This window comes from Cannabis sativa, chromosome 5 (genome assembly GCF_029168945.1).
Source record: "Cannabis sativa cultivar Pink pepper isolate KNU-18-1 chromosome 5, ASM2916894v1, whole genome shotgun sequence".
In the NCBI taxonomy this organism is placed as follows: domain Eukaryota; kingdom Viridiplantae; phylum Streptophyta; class Magnoliopsida; order Rosales; family Cannabaceae; genus Cannabis; species Cannabis sativa.
Window position 1 is genome coordinate 59184793 of NC_083605.1, and position 16938 is coordinate 59201730.

Below are 16938 nucleotides of genomic sequence, written 5' to 3' on the forward strand. Positions count from 1 at the left end.
AATACATATTTTTCTTTTGAATTAATTAATTAATCCAAAAATAAATCTAGAAAGGCTCACCTTATCTAATAGGCGCCTATCACTATGTCTTAACACAGTCAAATGTGGCACCATCATTGTCTTAACCATACAGTGGTGGTGTCTTTGTCTACGCAATACTTTATATTTTCCCAAATTTATTTAAATAATAAATTTGAAAATAAATTATTTATTGCAAAATAAATAATTACTAGTTTGACAATTCAAATAGGTTTTTCTGAACATCATTATACAACTTTATCCATTCTCTTGACAGTGTTTCAAGGTGGCGATCCGAAGACCATGAACCTATAATACAAAGTTCCAATAAATTAAAGGCTAATTAGTAATTTTTTCCCCCCGAACTTTGACATGTACTAAATCGTGCCCCCTGAACTTTTTTGGCCGTTAAAAATTCCCCCTGAACTATTGAAATTGTTAAATTTAAGGACTTTTGTCTAATTTCATTCAATTTTACTGTTTCAGTGATTGTTTATATACTAAACCATGCTCCCTAGACTTTGATATCTACCAAATCATGCCCCTCAAACTTTGATATGTACTAAATCATGCCCCTTGAACTTTCATCCATGTTAGAGTTTTTTTTACTAAAATTAGACAAAAGTTCTTAAATTTAACAATCTCAATAGTTCAGGGGGAATTTTTAACAGCCAAAAAAGTTCAGGGGGCACAATTTAGTACATGTCAAAGTTCGGGGGAAAAAATTACTAATGAGCCTAAATTAAATTATTTATTAAATCTCATTAACCAAATAATCTTATTTATTAATTCTATGATTACTCCATTATAAATATGGAATTAAACTCTTAGTAATTATATAATTATATTTACTAAGTTTACTACAGTGTCCATTGATAAAATTAATTCGAGTGATTAGCCCTTCTTGTGTCATTTCGTAATTAGTTTTGGTAAAATTACTATTTTATCCTTCTAATTACTTTTTTATCCTTTAGTATTTATGATTCACTAATAAAAGTATAATTTAGATCCAATCTAAATTTGTGCACAACTTTTTAGTTAAAAAACCTTCGATCTATTAGGAAAGACAGGATTCCATAATTGTAGATCAAGTTCCTGATTATTCACATTATTAGATTCCTAAAATAGAAGTTGTAAGAATTATCTTCTTTGATAAACTATGAACAAAAGTTCATGATTACTTAAGATTCAGGGCAATCTACTATTGATAATCCTTATGATATGATTAGGTTTTTATAGTAAACGACGTGTTTATAAAGATAACTCAATTATTGTAATGACCGCATACTTAGAATATTGATTAGTAGAAAATTAGCATTAATTAAATATATATTCTGATATGGGCCTTATTTTTAAGAAATAGGCATTTGAATTATAATTTTTCAATTCTAGAGATTTCATTAAATTCTAGGTGTATAATTTATGATAAATATGAATTTCGATATTTTTGTGATTTATGCTAAGTAATACTGGAAATGCAACGGTTTGGCCAATAGCGTCACATAGTTATGGTTTAGCACCATTTGTTTAGCAGGGTAAGATAATTGGACATTTGAAATATCGAGTTTATGTGGAGTAATAATTTTTGGCTATTTTACCCGTAGATATTTATGTTGCTTAAGAGGGAAGAAAGCATTTTGGTCTTTTTCCCTAAGTTGATTATTAAGTAAGTTTAGTGAATTTTCTAGATAATACCCTAATTTATTTGTAAAGCCCTAATCTATAGGGACGCCACGCGTGTGATTTTATAAACTAGTTTAATACTAATAGAATAATTAACTCTTAAAAAAACGTGATAATATTAAAAACTTAATTAAAATAAAACACTAATAGAATAATTAACTCTTAAAAAAACGTGATAATATTAAAAACTTAATTAAAATAAAACACTAAAAATAAACATTATAACGGCATAAAAAGCATGTTTCGGGAATCCCTGTTAGAAAAAGTTTTACTAAAGAAATATATACAACAACTATTTAAACACAAAATCAAAATACACAACAGATACAACCAGCCCAAAACAACTCCTGGAAACTCGGGACACATGCCGGTGAGGTCAATATGTACATTGCTGGAGAAGGTAGTCACCTCATGGCAGCTCTAACTTTTCCTTGCCCTTACCTGCACCACATAGCACCCTTGAGTCACAAGGACTCAGCAAGAAAAGAAATAATAATAATCATATAATTTATTATTCGAATATTATCATTTATACACAGTTAGAATCAAACCATTATGCATTGTTCATAAGATGAAATCCAAATCACTACTGGTATCTGCCATGAATAAGCATCAGTATACAAATATTTGGTAATACAAAACCATTATACCAATAATAGGAATCATATTCATTTAAAAATATAAATTATATATGTATGGTACCTCATAAAGTAACCACCTTCATTATATCACATTGCCTAATCAAGCAAGTCAATGCTTTAATCTGATAATCATATATTGCATTGCCTAATTAGGCAAGCCCGTGACATAGCCTGCACCCATATTTGCTAGGGGTGCACATTTAGACCCGCAAATCCAAGAAACCCGACTACGGGCCCCGACCCGCCCCCCAAAAAACCGATCACCTAAAAACCCGTGTGGTCGGGTCGGGTTCGGCCCGAAAAACACTCCAAACGGTTTTCGAATTCGGTTTGAGTATTTGGTTTTTTTCTGGTCGGGTTATGACCCGTAACCCAAAATAATTAATATCTAAATATTAATTTATATACTTAATTACTAATGTAATTAATATACTTAATTACTAATTTAATAATTAATATCTATCTGATTATTCGTTTCGTATTCTTCAATATACTTAATAAACTTCAATAATTAATATCTATCAGTAGAAAATACTAAATAGTAATAATATTACTAATCTAATCAATTTCAAACAAAAGCTAAGTCTAGTCCATTCGTATTCTCTTCTTCTTAATACTATTCTGTGTGAATGTGAATGAAATGTGAATCTATATACAGTATATACTTTTAAACCAGTGCAGTCGTCGACTCGTCATCACCGTCGACTCACCCACACCAGTGACCAGTCGATTCGACACCATCCACCCCCACGCACGATAGGCACCCACCCACGACAGCGACTGGTTCTCTTCTCGGCTCAGTTTGGCGTCCCGTGTCCACCCACCAGTCGGCGATGACGACTGTTCTCTTCTCCGGCGAGGTATGTTCTCTTCTCCGACTGGTTCTCATATTTCTATTTTCCCTTTCGTTTTCAGTTTTCAGTTTTCACCTTTTTAATTTTTATTAAAAAATCATATACTTATTACTGTTTTCAGTTGGATGTGGAAATAGATATACATATACTTTTTAATATATACATATACATATACATGTATTGCTTTTGAATTTTCAGTATGCCATTCTATATACATATACATGTATTGTTTTTTAATTTTCACTATTCAAGCTTAAAAAATATTAATTATAAAAAAAATTCCAACCAATGTTAAATATAAAAAAATGGTATTTTTAAAAATTAAATTTTATTTTAGCCCATAAATTAAACGGGCTCAGCCCAATAGAACCCGAACCCGACTACACCCAACCCGAAAAAATCTGACCCGATACCCAACGCACCCGTACACCCGAAAACCGGGTTCGGTTGTGCATTTCCAAGACCTGAAGCCCGAAAATCCAAACCCAAAACCCCAAAAATCCGAAAACCCAACCCGTGTGCACCCTTAATATTTGCATAACCGCATCACCTAATCAGGTTAGCCCATGCCAAAAACCTGTACCCATATATCACATAATTGCATCACATAATCAGGTGAGCCCGTGCCACAACCTGGCACCAATATATTGCATTGCCTAATCAGATGAGCCCGTACCTACGCCCAGTACATAATTGCATCACCTAATCAGGTGAGCCCATGTCGGCACCAATATATCGCATCATCTAATCAGACGAGCCCGTACCTACGCCTAGTACTCATATGTCACTGCTACTCGTACCTAATAAGGTAGGACACCCGGCATATCGCATCACCTAATTAGGTGAGCCTGTACCTACGCTTGGTACTCATATGTCACTACCACCTGTACCTAATAAGGTACGATGCCCAACATATTGCATCACCTAATCAGGTGAGCTTGTACCTACGTTCGGTACTCATATCTCACTACCGCCCGTAACTAATAAGGTACAACGCCTGACATATCACATTCATGGTTGTTAGCCCAAGATATGTTTCCAAGAGGGGGTGAATTGGAAATTTATACTAATTTCGGTAAATTAAAACTTTTAACACAAAATTAAGCAATTAGCCACTTAATCAAATAAAAGCAAGTAATATGGCAAGCAATATATTATGACAAATAATCAAACTTGTAAAGTAAAGAGTTTAAGGATTAGAAAATGCAAACTCTCGATTTTTACAAGGTTCGGTAGAACTATGCCACCTACGTCCTTGGTCTTCAAAGCTATGGACCTAGCTTTGAGTTCCAATATGGAGCCAAGTTAACGGGCTTGACTAACCCTTACAACCGGGGAATTTTTCACCAAAGTTTTTCCCAAACCTCTCACAATAGTTTTCTTCCAAGGACTATCAACATCGCCGGATTGTTGAAGTGCCAATCTCACTTTTCTCAGGTTGTTTACAAAACCGGTGTCAACCTCACCTACAACCGAGTTATTTTTCTACCAGTGCCAACCTCACCTCTCAATACAATGAATATGTAATTTTGAAATACAAAGCAAACTCTCTCCAATAAGATGGAAAATCATGTAAAATCCTAGAGAGAATTGCAAGCACACTAGAGAAGATAAGAACAAGTTTGGCTCAAGTGTGTGTGGTTGGTGTGTTTATGAAAAGATGATAACTCTTTAGTTTAGAACACTTAGAATGATGTTACATGATGAATAGAAGCTCAACCAACCTCCATTTTTAAGAGAAAAACGAGTTTATATAGTGTAGGAATGAAAACTAGCCGTTTATAGCCGTTAGCACATTTTTCGAGGCCAATTCAGCCGTGATCCAGAATTCCGGATTGGTTACAACCGGAATTCCGGTTGGCAACCGGAATTCCGGATGGAAACCGGAATTCCAGATGCAAAAGGTTCATTTTTTTCGAACTAAAACGTGCATAACTTTTTATTCGTTAATCCGATTTCAAAAATTCCAGTTGCGTTCTCTTAGTTAGATGATATGTAATCTTAAAAATCAATTTAGAAAATGTAGATATCATTTTTTGTGAAATAACTTGTCGCACAAGTTAGTGAGCCAAACTTTTGAACTTATAAATCCTAGTGTACTTATGCAAATCACTTTAACAAGACTAAAGTAAATTTATACCATTTGATTGTTTATAGTCTTGATGTAGATGAGCTTCCTAGCTTTATTTGCATGTTTTGATCCAAAGTTGACTTTTCCCGAGAGTTGACTTTGACTTTGACTTCAGGTTGACTTTTGACTTTGGACTTTTGAAGACCTCTTTTGAATAGGGTCTTGGGTTGTTGATCCCTTGATGAATCTTTTGCTCTTATGAAGTATGAAGTAGTTGATATACTTGTTGAATCTACTTCTTTGATTATGTTTGACTTTACCGAGCAAATATTGATACTTTGTGAACTTGCTTGCAAAATGATCAAGAAAAGATTAGTAACAAATAATAATCAAATATTTGTTTATCATCAAAATAAATGAGTGATTGACTTTTGGTCAACATTCTCCCCCTTTTTGATGATATCAAAATATTTGATTATTTTAAAGGAAAGAAAAAGTAAATTGAAACATGTTGAGTTTAGCTCCCCTTTAATATATGCATATATTGTTTATACCGTTTTACCTTTGCATATTTATTGTTACCTTTTCTTAACATGACAAAGCTCCCCCTTAATCATATACTCAATAAACTTGTTAATACTTGAAAACATAATATGATTAATGCCAAAATAATCAATTCCAATATTTCTCCCCCTTTTGATATCATCAAAAAGGGTGGCATAGGAAGCAAGGTCAAGCTATTTCTCTCCCTTAATCATACAATATATGACTTGTATCAATGAAGCACAATAGGTAAAGAGAAATTTCAAAATGCATAAAAAGATGAAAGTTCATATAGTCAAAACAAGTTTAAACATTCAATCTACCAAAAAAAAATATGTAAAAAACCTTGAAAGTAAAAGATGCAAGTAAATAATGGCATGGTTATGATTTCAAACCTTTTCTCATACCTCAAGTATGATAAAAAAAACGTGTTCATGCACTTAAATCAATTAGATGACAAGAATTGAGACTTTTTGGTAAGTTTTTCAAAAATTTAAGCAAAAACAACATATGTACCAAAAATTAGTTTTATGCATCCTTTTTGAAAAATTCTTTTTGTATCAGCTTAAACATGATTAATATGAAGTGCACAAGCTGGAAAAATAGAAAAAGCTTCAAAAATGAGAGATTTTGGCAAGTTTTACTCGTTTTGGTCATGTAAGGTCATTTTAAGCAACTTACTAAAAATTGATTTTATGCAAAATTTTCATGCAAAATCTTTTTTGACAGCTGATATATGATAAAACAAACATGCTCAAACAAGAAAATCAGAAAAAAGTCAAAAATCCTAACTTTTCGGTAAGCTTTTCGATTTGCTTAAAAACTAGAAATCTACCAAAAATGAGTTCTATGCAACCAAATTGAAAAATTCTTTTTCCAGTAGTTTGATGATATAAAATGTGAGGTGTACAAACTTACGGAATTGAAAAATAATGAAAATTGAGCACGTTTGGAGAAAAATACCCTTTTAGGTCTTAAAAAGTCAAAATTATGCAAAATAGTACCAAAATCAAGATTTGAGCATTATTTTTGAAAAATTCTTTTTGAGACAGTTTAAATATGAGTATTTAGAGATGTACAAGCTTTCAAAACAACAATTTTCTCAACAATATGAAATTTTGGCTAATTTCACCCATTATGGCCTTAAAAAGTTGAAAATAAGCAAATGACATACCAAAATTTTGTTAAAGTATATTTCAATTAAGAAAAACCTTTAGACGTGCTAAATACACTCATTTGGACATGTTCAAACATATAAACACATATACTAGCCAAATATGTAAAAATTCACATATTCACTAGTTCAAAGGTATGTCCAAAGTTCACCAAAAATTTGCATAATGACCTATAATGTGAATTTTTCACCATGTATAGTTCAAGAATGTCAAAACTCAACTAATCAAAATTTTTATTCATAGAAATAGTATGTGACATACCAATTAAGCATGTATGCATAAGAGAGTGAACAAGAAGGATCAAAAGCAAGTCAATTAGCCAAACACTTCAAATTTCATTTTCTTTTCATCTAGGCATCTTAATCTCATCAAAATAAGTAGAATGAATAAGAATGATATTACCGATTCCCAAATTTGTTAATTTAGGTTGTGTTCAAGATTTGACACGCTATTTTTCTATGCTTTTTGAGACTTGTTGGTAATGTAGGAACTTGGCATTCTTCTTTAAGCATCAACACCCAAGAGCCAACTTTGGTTCCTCTTTATTGATACCTATAAAACAAACTTATATCTTTCTTTTCGGTACCCACATGACTTTGGGTCCTTTGATGTTAGTCTTTAAAACCTTTGGTATCCAAATAGCCTTACCAAAATAGGCATTCTTTTTCACATGGCAATAGGATTTAGTGTGACCATCTTGGTTACAATAAGTGCAAGTTAAGTTCAAATTACTAGATGATTTGACAAAGAAATTCCTAAGAAATTTTTGTTTCACACTAGTGTTATATCCTATACCACTTTTTGAAAAAGCACATTTTTGACTCCCAAGCATCATTTCAAAATTCTCTTTTCCTTTTGTAAAATTGTAAACCACCTTTTTTAAATCATCAATTTTAGCTTTCAAGTTTACAAGATCTTTTTCAAATAAGGAACAATTATTGCATTGGGTTTCAATCAAAAACTCATTTTCTTTGACTTTCAAAGCCTCAACTTCTTCAAGCAATAAACTTATTTTCTTTCTTTGAGTTGAGTTCTTAGCAAGCAATTTTTCAAAATCAACAAACAAATCATTGAAGGATTTTGATAATTCATCATAAGACATATCAAGTGCATCATCATCACTTTCACTTTCAAAATCACTTGTATGGTTAGGATTACTTACCTTATCATCAATGGCCATAAAGCAAGTGTTGGCTATCTCATGTTGTTCATCTTCGGAACTTTCTTTCTCGCTTTCACTCCAAGTAGCCATCATTGCCCTTCTTCTACTCCTCTTTCTCAAAGGACAATCCGTTATCATATGACCGAGCTTTTTGCATTCATAGCAAATAATTTGATCATCTTTTCTTGAGCTCTCCCTTGAGTTACTCCCTTTGTAAAATCTATTTGCATTCTTCTTGAACTTCAAAAACTTCTTAAAGTTCTTTGTCAGTAGGGTTATATCCTCCATATCACTATCACCATCCTCACTAGCTTCACTATCATCATGTGAAGTGGATTTGAATGCAATTGTGTTCTTCTTCTTTTTATCAACTTCCTCTTCTTCTTGAGCATTCATGAAAATCTCATGATTTATGAGAGAACCAATGAGCTCTTCCAATGGTAGAGTTGAGAGGTCCTTGGCTTCTTGGATGGCAACTACTTTGCCTTGGTAGGCTTTGGTGAGAATTCTCAAAATTTTGGTCACCATATCCTTTTGTGTAAGTACCTTGCCAAGAGAGTTCAAACCATTAGTAATAGTTGTGAAACGAGTATACATGTTAGTAATGGTATCATGTTGTAACATCTTGAAATTTTCATATTGAGTAACTAAAAGTTAAATTTTAGTTTCTTTCATGGCACTAGTTCCTTGATGAGTTACTTCTAACATTTTCCACATGTCATGAGGCGAGGAGGCATGCTCAATATTTTTAAATATATCTCTATCTAGTCCACATATTAAAGCATACTTAGCCTTAGCATTCTTAGACATCATCTTCTTATCATTTTCATTATATGCATCATATTTCTTTATAGTTTCTACACCATCTACAACATGCATAGGAATGTAAGGACCATAACGTACAATATGCCACAAATCATAATCAATGGATTGAAGAAACGTTTCCATTCTAATTTTCCAATAAGGAAAGTCTACCCCATCAAAGAATGGTGCTCTACTCGTGCTTAAACCTTCTAGCATGTTATTATGTGAATTTCTTGGAAACGCCATGCTCTAGATTGTGAAATCTAATCAAATAATTTGAGCCCTTGCTCTGATACCAATTGTTAGCCCAAGATATGTTTCCAAGAGGGGGTGAATTGGAAATTTATACTAATTTCGGTAAATTAAAACTTTTAACACAAAATTAAGCAATTAGCCACTTAATCAAATAAAAGCAAGTAATATGGCAAGCAATATTTTATGACAAATAATCAAACTTGTAAAGTAAAGAGTTTAAGGATTAGAAAATGCAAACTCTCGATTTTTACAAGGTTCGGTAGAACTATGCCACCTACGTCCTTGGTCTTCAAAGCTATGGACCTAGCTTTGAGTTCCAATATCGAGCCAAGTTAACGGGCTTGACTAACCCTTACAACCGGGGAAATTTTCACCAAGGTTTTTCCCAAACCTCTCCCAATAGCTTTCTTCCAAGGACTATGAACCTCGCCGGATTGTTGAAGTGCCAATCTCACTTTTCTCGGGTTGTTTACAAAACCGGTGTCAACCTCACCTACAACCGAGTTGTTTTTCTACCGGCGCCAACCTCACCTCTCAATACAATGAATATGTAATTTTGAAATACAAAGCAAACTCTCTCTAATAAGATGGAAAATAATGTAAAATCCTAGAGAGAATTGCAAGCACACTTGAGAAGATAAGAACAAGTTTGGCTCAAGTGTGTGTGGTTGGTGTGTTTATGAAAAGATGATAACTCTTTAGTTTAGAACACTTAGAATGATGTTACATGATGAATAGAAGCTCAACCAACCTCCATTTTTGAGAGAAAAACGAGTTTATATAGTGTAGGAATGAAAACCAGTCGTTTATAGCCGTTAGCACATTTTTTGAGCCCAATTCAGCCGTGATCCGAAATTCTGGATTGGTTACAACTGGAATTCCGGTTCCGGATGGGAACCAGCATTCCAGATGCAAAAGGTTCATTTTTTTCGAACTAAAACGTGCATAACTTTTTACTCGTTAATTCGATTTCAAAAATTCCAGTTGCGTTCTCTTAGGTAAATGATATGTGATCTTAAAAATCAATTTAGAAAATTTAGATATCATTTTTGTGAAATAACTTGTCGCACAAGTTAGTGAGCCAAACTTTTGAACTTATAAATCCTAGTGTACTTATGCAAATCAATTTAACAAGACTAAAGCAAATTTATACCATTTGATTGTTTGTAGTCTTGATGTAGATGAGCTTCCTAGCTTGATTTGCATGTTTTGATCCAAAGTTGACTTTTCCCAAGAGTTGACTTTGACTTTGACTTTGACTTCAGGTTGACTTTTGACTTTGGACTTTTGAAGACCTCTTTTGAATAGGGTCTTGGGTTGTTGATCCCTTGATGAATCTTTTGCTCTTATGAAGTATGAAGTAGTTGATATACTTGTTGAATCTACTTCTTTGATTATGTTTGACTTTACCGAGCAAATATTGATACTTTGTGAACTTGCTTGCAAAATGATCAAGAAAAGATTAGTAACAAATAATAATCAAATATTTGTTTATCATCAAAATAAATGAGTGATTGACTTTTGGTCAACAATGGTATCATCACTTATTTTGGTTCTTGCCATGCACTAGTAGGGCATAGATAACCCCCTGCAATAAAGCCTTCCCTCCAATATCACATATCGGGGAGCCTTATATTGAATCTTGCAAGAAGTAGCTTTGTCTATTGGAAGCTCTCCTGAATTTAGGAATTGGTACATGGGCCATATCCAAGAGTAAGAATGATCAACAATGGTGTTTACCCCCCATGTCTCAATGCTTGAAGCTTCTAGGTGGGCAACGGGGACTACTCTATATTGAATGTCTCTGGGTCTGTGGCAAGCTTAGCCAGCATATCAGCAAATGAGTTCTGATCTCAAAGGACTTGAGGGATGTTGTAGCCTTTGAACCCTTGCAACAATTCTGGAGACATCATTACATAGGCAACCATCCTCACCCTTAGTCTGATATTCTCCTGATATTTGATTTACCACCAACTGGGAGTCACTGTGCACTTCAATATGCTAAGCTCCAACTTCTTTAGTCGTAGTCCTACTAGAATGGCTTTGTACTCAGCTTTGTTGTTGGAGGCAAGAAATTTGAGTCGAAGAGCGCTTTGTAGCTGATGCCCTTGCGGGGATATTAATACAACTCCAACTCCAGTTCCTTTTTCATTGGACGCTCTGTCAACATACACTTTCCAAGTGGGTAGCTCTGAGACTGGTTTGTCCAAGAGGTCACCCAACCTGACGCATTCCATTACGAAGTCAGCTAGGGCTTGCCCTTTGATTGATACCCGCGGCTGATATTGGATGTCAAATTGGCTAAGCTCTATTGCCCATTTTAACAGTCTGTCGGAAGCCTCCAGCTTTTGACGTACTTAGCAGAGAGGGTGATTCTTCACTTTTATAGCATGAGCTTCAAAGTAAGGTCTGAGCTTTCACGAGGCGACTAGTAAGCAAAAGGTCAGTTTTTTCGATCAAAGGATACCTGTATTCTGCACTCAATAATGTTTTGTTGACATAGTACACTGGTAGTTAGACTTTTCCTTCTTCTCGCACTAGGACGACACTTATGACATGTTCGAACACTGCCAAGTAAAGATACAAGTCATCCCCTTCCACAAGTTTTGACAAAATAGGGGCATTAGTTAAATGCTCCTTTAATTTCTAGAAGGCTTCCTCGCATTCTTCAGTCCATTCAAACCTCTTATTTCCTTGCAACACGTTGAATAATAGGATGCATTTGTTTGTTGACTTTGATATGAACCTACTGAGGGCAGCTATCCTTCCAGTGACACTCTACACTTCCTTGTGCTTTCGGGGAGAAGGCATGTTGAAGAATGCTTTGATCTTCTTTGGGTTTGGTTCAATCCCTTGGGAGCTGACATTGAAACCCAAAACTTCCTAGAGGAGACATCGAATGTACATTTCTTGGGATTGAGTTTCATCATGTATCTTCGGAGAACTAAAAAGGCTTCCTCAAGGTCTGTACAGTGTTCTCCAGGTGTCTTAGATTTCACTAGCATGTCATCAATGGACACTTCCATATTTCTCCCTAATTGGTTCTTGATCATTTTATTGATCATTCTCTTATGGGTTGCTTCGGCGTTCTTCAGACAGAATGGCATCACCTTGTAGTATTACACACCATTATCTGTGTGGAAGCTGGTGTGTTCTTGATTGGCAACGTGCATCTTGATCTGATTGTACCCAGAATTAGCATGCATGAAGAGTAATTGATAACAAACATGGCATCTACCATTTGATCTATCTGCGGGAGAGGGAGACAGTATTTGGGACAAGCCTTGTTGAGGTCTGTGAAGTCAATGCACATCCACCACGTGCCATTAGGCTTGGAGACCAAAACAGGGTTTGCCAACCAGACGAGATATAGAGCTTCCCGGAGGAAGTCATTTATGGGTCAACTTAACCACTTTTGCTTTTATAGCCTCTACCTTCACCGGGTCTAATGGTCTTCGCTTTTGACGAACTAACATTGCATCCTTGTTGATGTTCAAGGCATGGCAAATGGTGTTATGTCAATTCCTGTCATATCAGAATGGCTCCATGCCAACACATCTTGATTTCTCTTGACAGTATTTATAATGATTTCTTTCACCGCCGGAGGTAGGTTTCTTCCTACCCTAATAGTTTTGGCAGGGTCTTTTTCACAGATACCAACTTCTTCCATGTCCTCCATTGGCTCAATTTCTCTTTTCATCCCCATGCTTGGGTTTAGTTCATCTTCAAAATCTTCTTGGACGGTCTCGGCTTCTGCTGGAGTTTCCACTCTAGGAGCAACAAGTGTCTCTTCCCGAACCATGAAAATTGTCCGAACAGAGACATTGTAATAGCTCCTTGCACTCTTTTGTGACACCTCTAACTATCCTAACACTCCCATTGTCACAGGGGAATTTCATACACAAAATAACGTATGGAAGTTACTGCTCCAAAATCCACTAAAATGCGGCGTCCTAGTATTGTGTTGTAGGTTGTGGGGTAATCTACTACTACGAATATACAATGCTTGAAGGCACTAGCATTGCTTTCTCCCTTTAGGGAGACTGGTAACTGAATTTTCCCCATTGGAATCAAGGCGTCCCCATCAAAGCCTTGCAGCCAGATGGGACAGTGTGACAGATCTACTTCAGTAAGCCCGATCGCTTGAAAAGCAAATTCAAACACGATGTTCATGGAGCTCCCATTATCCACCAGGATTCTAGACACCCTCTTATTTGCTATCTGGGCTTCATTAATTAAAGGGTCACTGTGGGGGAAATACACGTGTTGGGCATCCTCTTTTGTGAAAGTGACGGTAGACTCATTGTCCAAGGATGTTGGGCAGGTTACTGTACCAAACTGCATGTTCCCCCTTCCATGTCTAGCTCTCTTCTGAGAGTTCCTGGTACTCCCTACAAGTTGCGGTCCATTTGAGATCGTTGCTACATGTTCATCAACCGGTGGTGGTGCTAGCCTTGGTTGATATAGGTTCCCTAGTCCCGGAGCTATCAAAGCCACTGCAGCTGGACCTAGCGGAGCGGGGAGTGCTAGAGGATATGTTCCGAGAGCTTGAGCACCTACTCCATGCGGAGGATTTAAGTACCCTGCTGTCTGGGAACAATCATCTATCTTTGAATGACCCCCTATTCGAGATATATAATGGGAATCCGAATCCATTGTCCCAAATGTCCTACTCTTATTAACGTCTCAATCTCATCCTTTATGAGGTCACATTCGTTCGTTGTATGTCCCACGTCTTCGTGATATTGACAATGCTTCTTTGGGTTTCTCTAAAATTTTCCTCCTTGAGGCATTTTGAGAGGCTTCCTATAATGAACCATATTAAATGTTTCCTTGTACACATTTTCTTGAGTATCCACAAGACTAGAGTATTTAGTATATTCAGGTCATACTCTTTCCTAGATTTCTTCAAAGCCTCTCCTCACCCCGGACCTTTTCCCTCTCTCTTTTTCTGGGAGTTACTAAGTCTTGCTCTGGTACCTCCGCCTTTGATTTCCTGGGAGCCACACTACATCCGACTTGTGCTACTCCATACCCAGAGAAATGGGTTTGTGTAGGCACAGGCACAAACGCAGAAGGTCCGTTGATCGTAAGGGTGTATTGCGTTCCAGGAGCGGGAGTAGACGAGGTCAGTGCAAGAATAGAGTTTACCAGGGCTGGTGCCGGAGGGACCCCAAATGCTTGGTGGTAAGCATCTTCTAAAATAATGAAGCCTTATGCCTTGGCCATGAATTCAGAGAGGGTTTTAGCTCTCCTTTTTTGCATTTCTCCCCATAACAAGGAGCCAGCTAAAAGTTCGAATTGCAATGCTAGGAGCTTTATATCATCTATTACTTTAGTTTTGGCCGCTACTTCCATCATTCGTAGAATAAAGATTTTCAAGGTTTTTCCTGCTTATTGTGTAATATTGGTGATGGACCCCATCTCTAAATCGTATTCGCAGGCAACTATGAATTGCTTCTAGAACATAAATTGTAAATCCTTCTAGGAATGAATTGATCTGAGAGCTAGCCTTTTCCACCAATCCTTCGCTCAGCACATGATGGACGTGTATTGAGAGATGCTTTATCTAGAAGAAATGGTTTAAAAGTCCCTAATGGTAAAATTAATTATAGAACATTTATAGAAGTTTGATCTCATCAAACTAAAAATATTATACAGTTTTTGAGTAAATAACATAATTCATTTTATGTTGTTGATAGGTTATTATTATTTAGTTGAAGCTGGGTACACCAATGTTCAAGGTTTTCTTGCACCTTTTAGAGGGACACGATATCATCTTAATGATTGGAATGATGGACACCTTCCAAACACAGCAGAAGAGTTCTTTAATATGAAGCACTCAAGTGCTACGAATGTAACTGAGCGTTGTTTTGGATTATTGAAAATGCGATGGGCTATTCTCAGAAGTCCATCCTTTTATGACATGAAAACACAACGATGTATAATTTTTGTTTGTTGTATGCTACATAATTTTATTCGAAGAGAAATGAGCATTGATCCAGTGGAGAATGAGATGAACAGTGTATTAGGAAATCATCCCATCAAAGATAATCATTATATTAATAATATCGAGTCCTCAGATTTATGGACTACTTGGAGACAAAATTTGGCAGAAGAAATGTGGAATACGTGGCTAGCAAATAGATGATTAGAATACTAGTATTTATATTTTAACAATTCTAATAATGATTTGATGTATGAAAGATATATGCTTATGTGTTTGCTTTAGTAACTTTTTTTTTTTGTTTTTTAATATTAATTTATGAGTATTTTAAGTCTTTAAATTTATGCTTTGATGTGCTTATGCATAGATAAATTTATGATTTTATTTTTATAATGATAAATTTTAAATGAATGTACAGGATGAGTTCAAACTCTAATGTTGATCAAAGAGGAAGAGGTAAAAATAAACATTATTGGACCCTAGAACAAGATAATGCATTGATCGACTGTCTTCTAGAGTTGAGTCGAAATCCTACATGGCGAGCTGATTGTGGATTTAAAAATGGTTATTTGCAACAAATAGAGAGTATGCTAGAGGCAAAATTACCAGGTTCTAACTTGAAGGCATCGCCTCATATTGAATCACGTATTAAGACTTTGAAGGGAAATTATTCTTGTTTAGCAGAATTATTATTATTAAGTGGTTTCAATTGGGATGAAGTACATAGTACGTTAGTGTGTGAGAAAAGTGTATTTGATGAGTATGTGAAGGTAAATATATACTATGATTATAAATATATATATATATGTAAATATGTGAATATTGCTTATTTATGAGAACATAGTCTTAATATGCTTTAATTTGTGAATGTACAGAAATGAAAAGATGCAAGTGGTTGGAAAATCATTCCCTTACTACCACAAGCTAGCAGAAATATATGGACGAGATCGTGCTACTGGGGCAAATGCTTGTAATGCAGATGATGATGAAGAAGAAATACGCCATGATGATGCAACTGGTGTGGAATTTGGAGTTGATGATAACATAAATGATGGTGGAGATGATGAAGAAATAGATGAGTTTGATGGTATCTCAAATACTCAACAACCAACTAATATGCGTCGACATAAATCTACTGAGAGTACTACCAATAATCAAAAGTCTGGTAAGAATAAAAAATCTAAGGTTATCGATAGTATCTCTACAAATATTGCTGCATTGGCAGAATCTGTATCTGAAATTGTCCCTAAATAAAATTCTTTACAATCTGATTAGTTATCAATATAAGAAATTTGAAGTGATTGATGTTTGCATGAATTTTACATGCTAGTGGTTTAATATGTTTAATATGTTTATTACATTCATACACACAAAATCAGTTAAATCCAGATCATATGTTTATTCACAATTACAGTATCGTCAACACAGTGGAATGTGATTGTGATCATATGAATCAAGAGTTTTGGTCCCTGTTTCATCAGTGTTATTGGATTTACACTAATGTGATAATCAGCGATGATGTGTACTTACACTTGGAGTAAGTGTTATGTTCTTTCCAGGACATTAGTAAAGTATACTAGTTTCGAATGTATGGAGTATACATTGGACTGGACCGATATTGCAACTAAGTTAAGATATTACAAACTTACCGTTATACATATCTTTCCAAGTCAATATCAGTAGTTGATCTTAAGATGAAAAGAATCTAAATCCTGATATGCTTGGGCTCAAATCAGGAGTGTTATTCATGTTCTTAGATTTATTAGTTAAGCCTACTTTCGGGTC

The 16938-nt window shown here is 35.2% G+C and overlaps 2 protein-coding genes across 2 annotated transcripts; one reads left to right on the top strand and one right to left on the bottom strand.

Annotated features, from left to right (window-relative positions):
* Positions 1-7113: 7113 nt before the first annotated feature.
* Positions 7114-9197, bottom strand: LOC115717811 (uncharacterized). The gene is made up of 3 exons (XM_061116563.1): positions 8847-9197; positions 7860-8678; positions 7114-7155 (listed from the first exon to the last, which is right to left on the bottom strand). The coding sequence occupies exons 1-3, from the start codon at positions 9195-9197 to the stop codon at positions 7114-7116; spliced, it is 1212 nt and encodes a 403-aa protein (XP_060972546.1).
* Positions 9198-15740: 6543 nt separating this feature from the next.
* Positions 15741-16407, top strand: LOC115717810 (uncharacterized). The gene is given in 3 exon segments (XM_061116564.1): positions 15741-15923; positions 16029-16048; positions 16050-16407. Coding segments are annotated over 3 exon segments (561 nt in total).
* Positions 16408-16938: the final 531 nt, after the last annotated feature.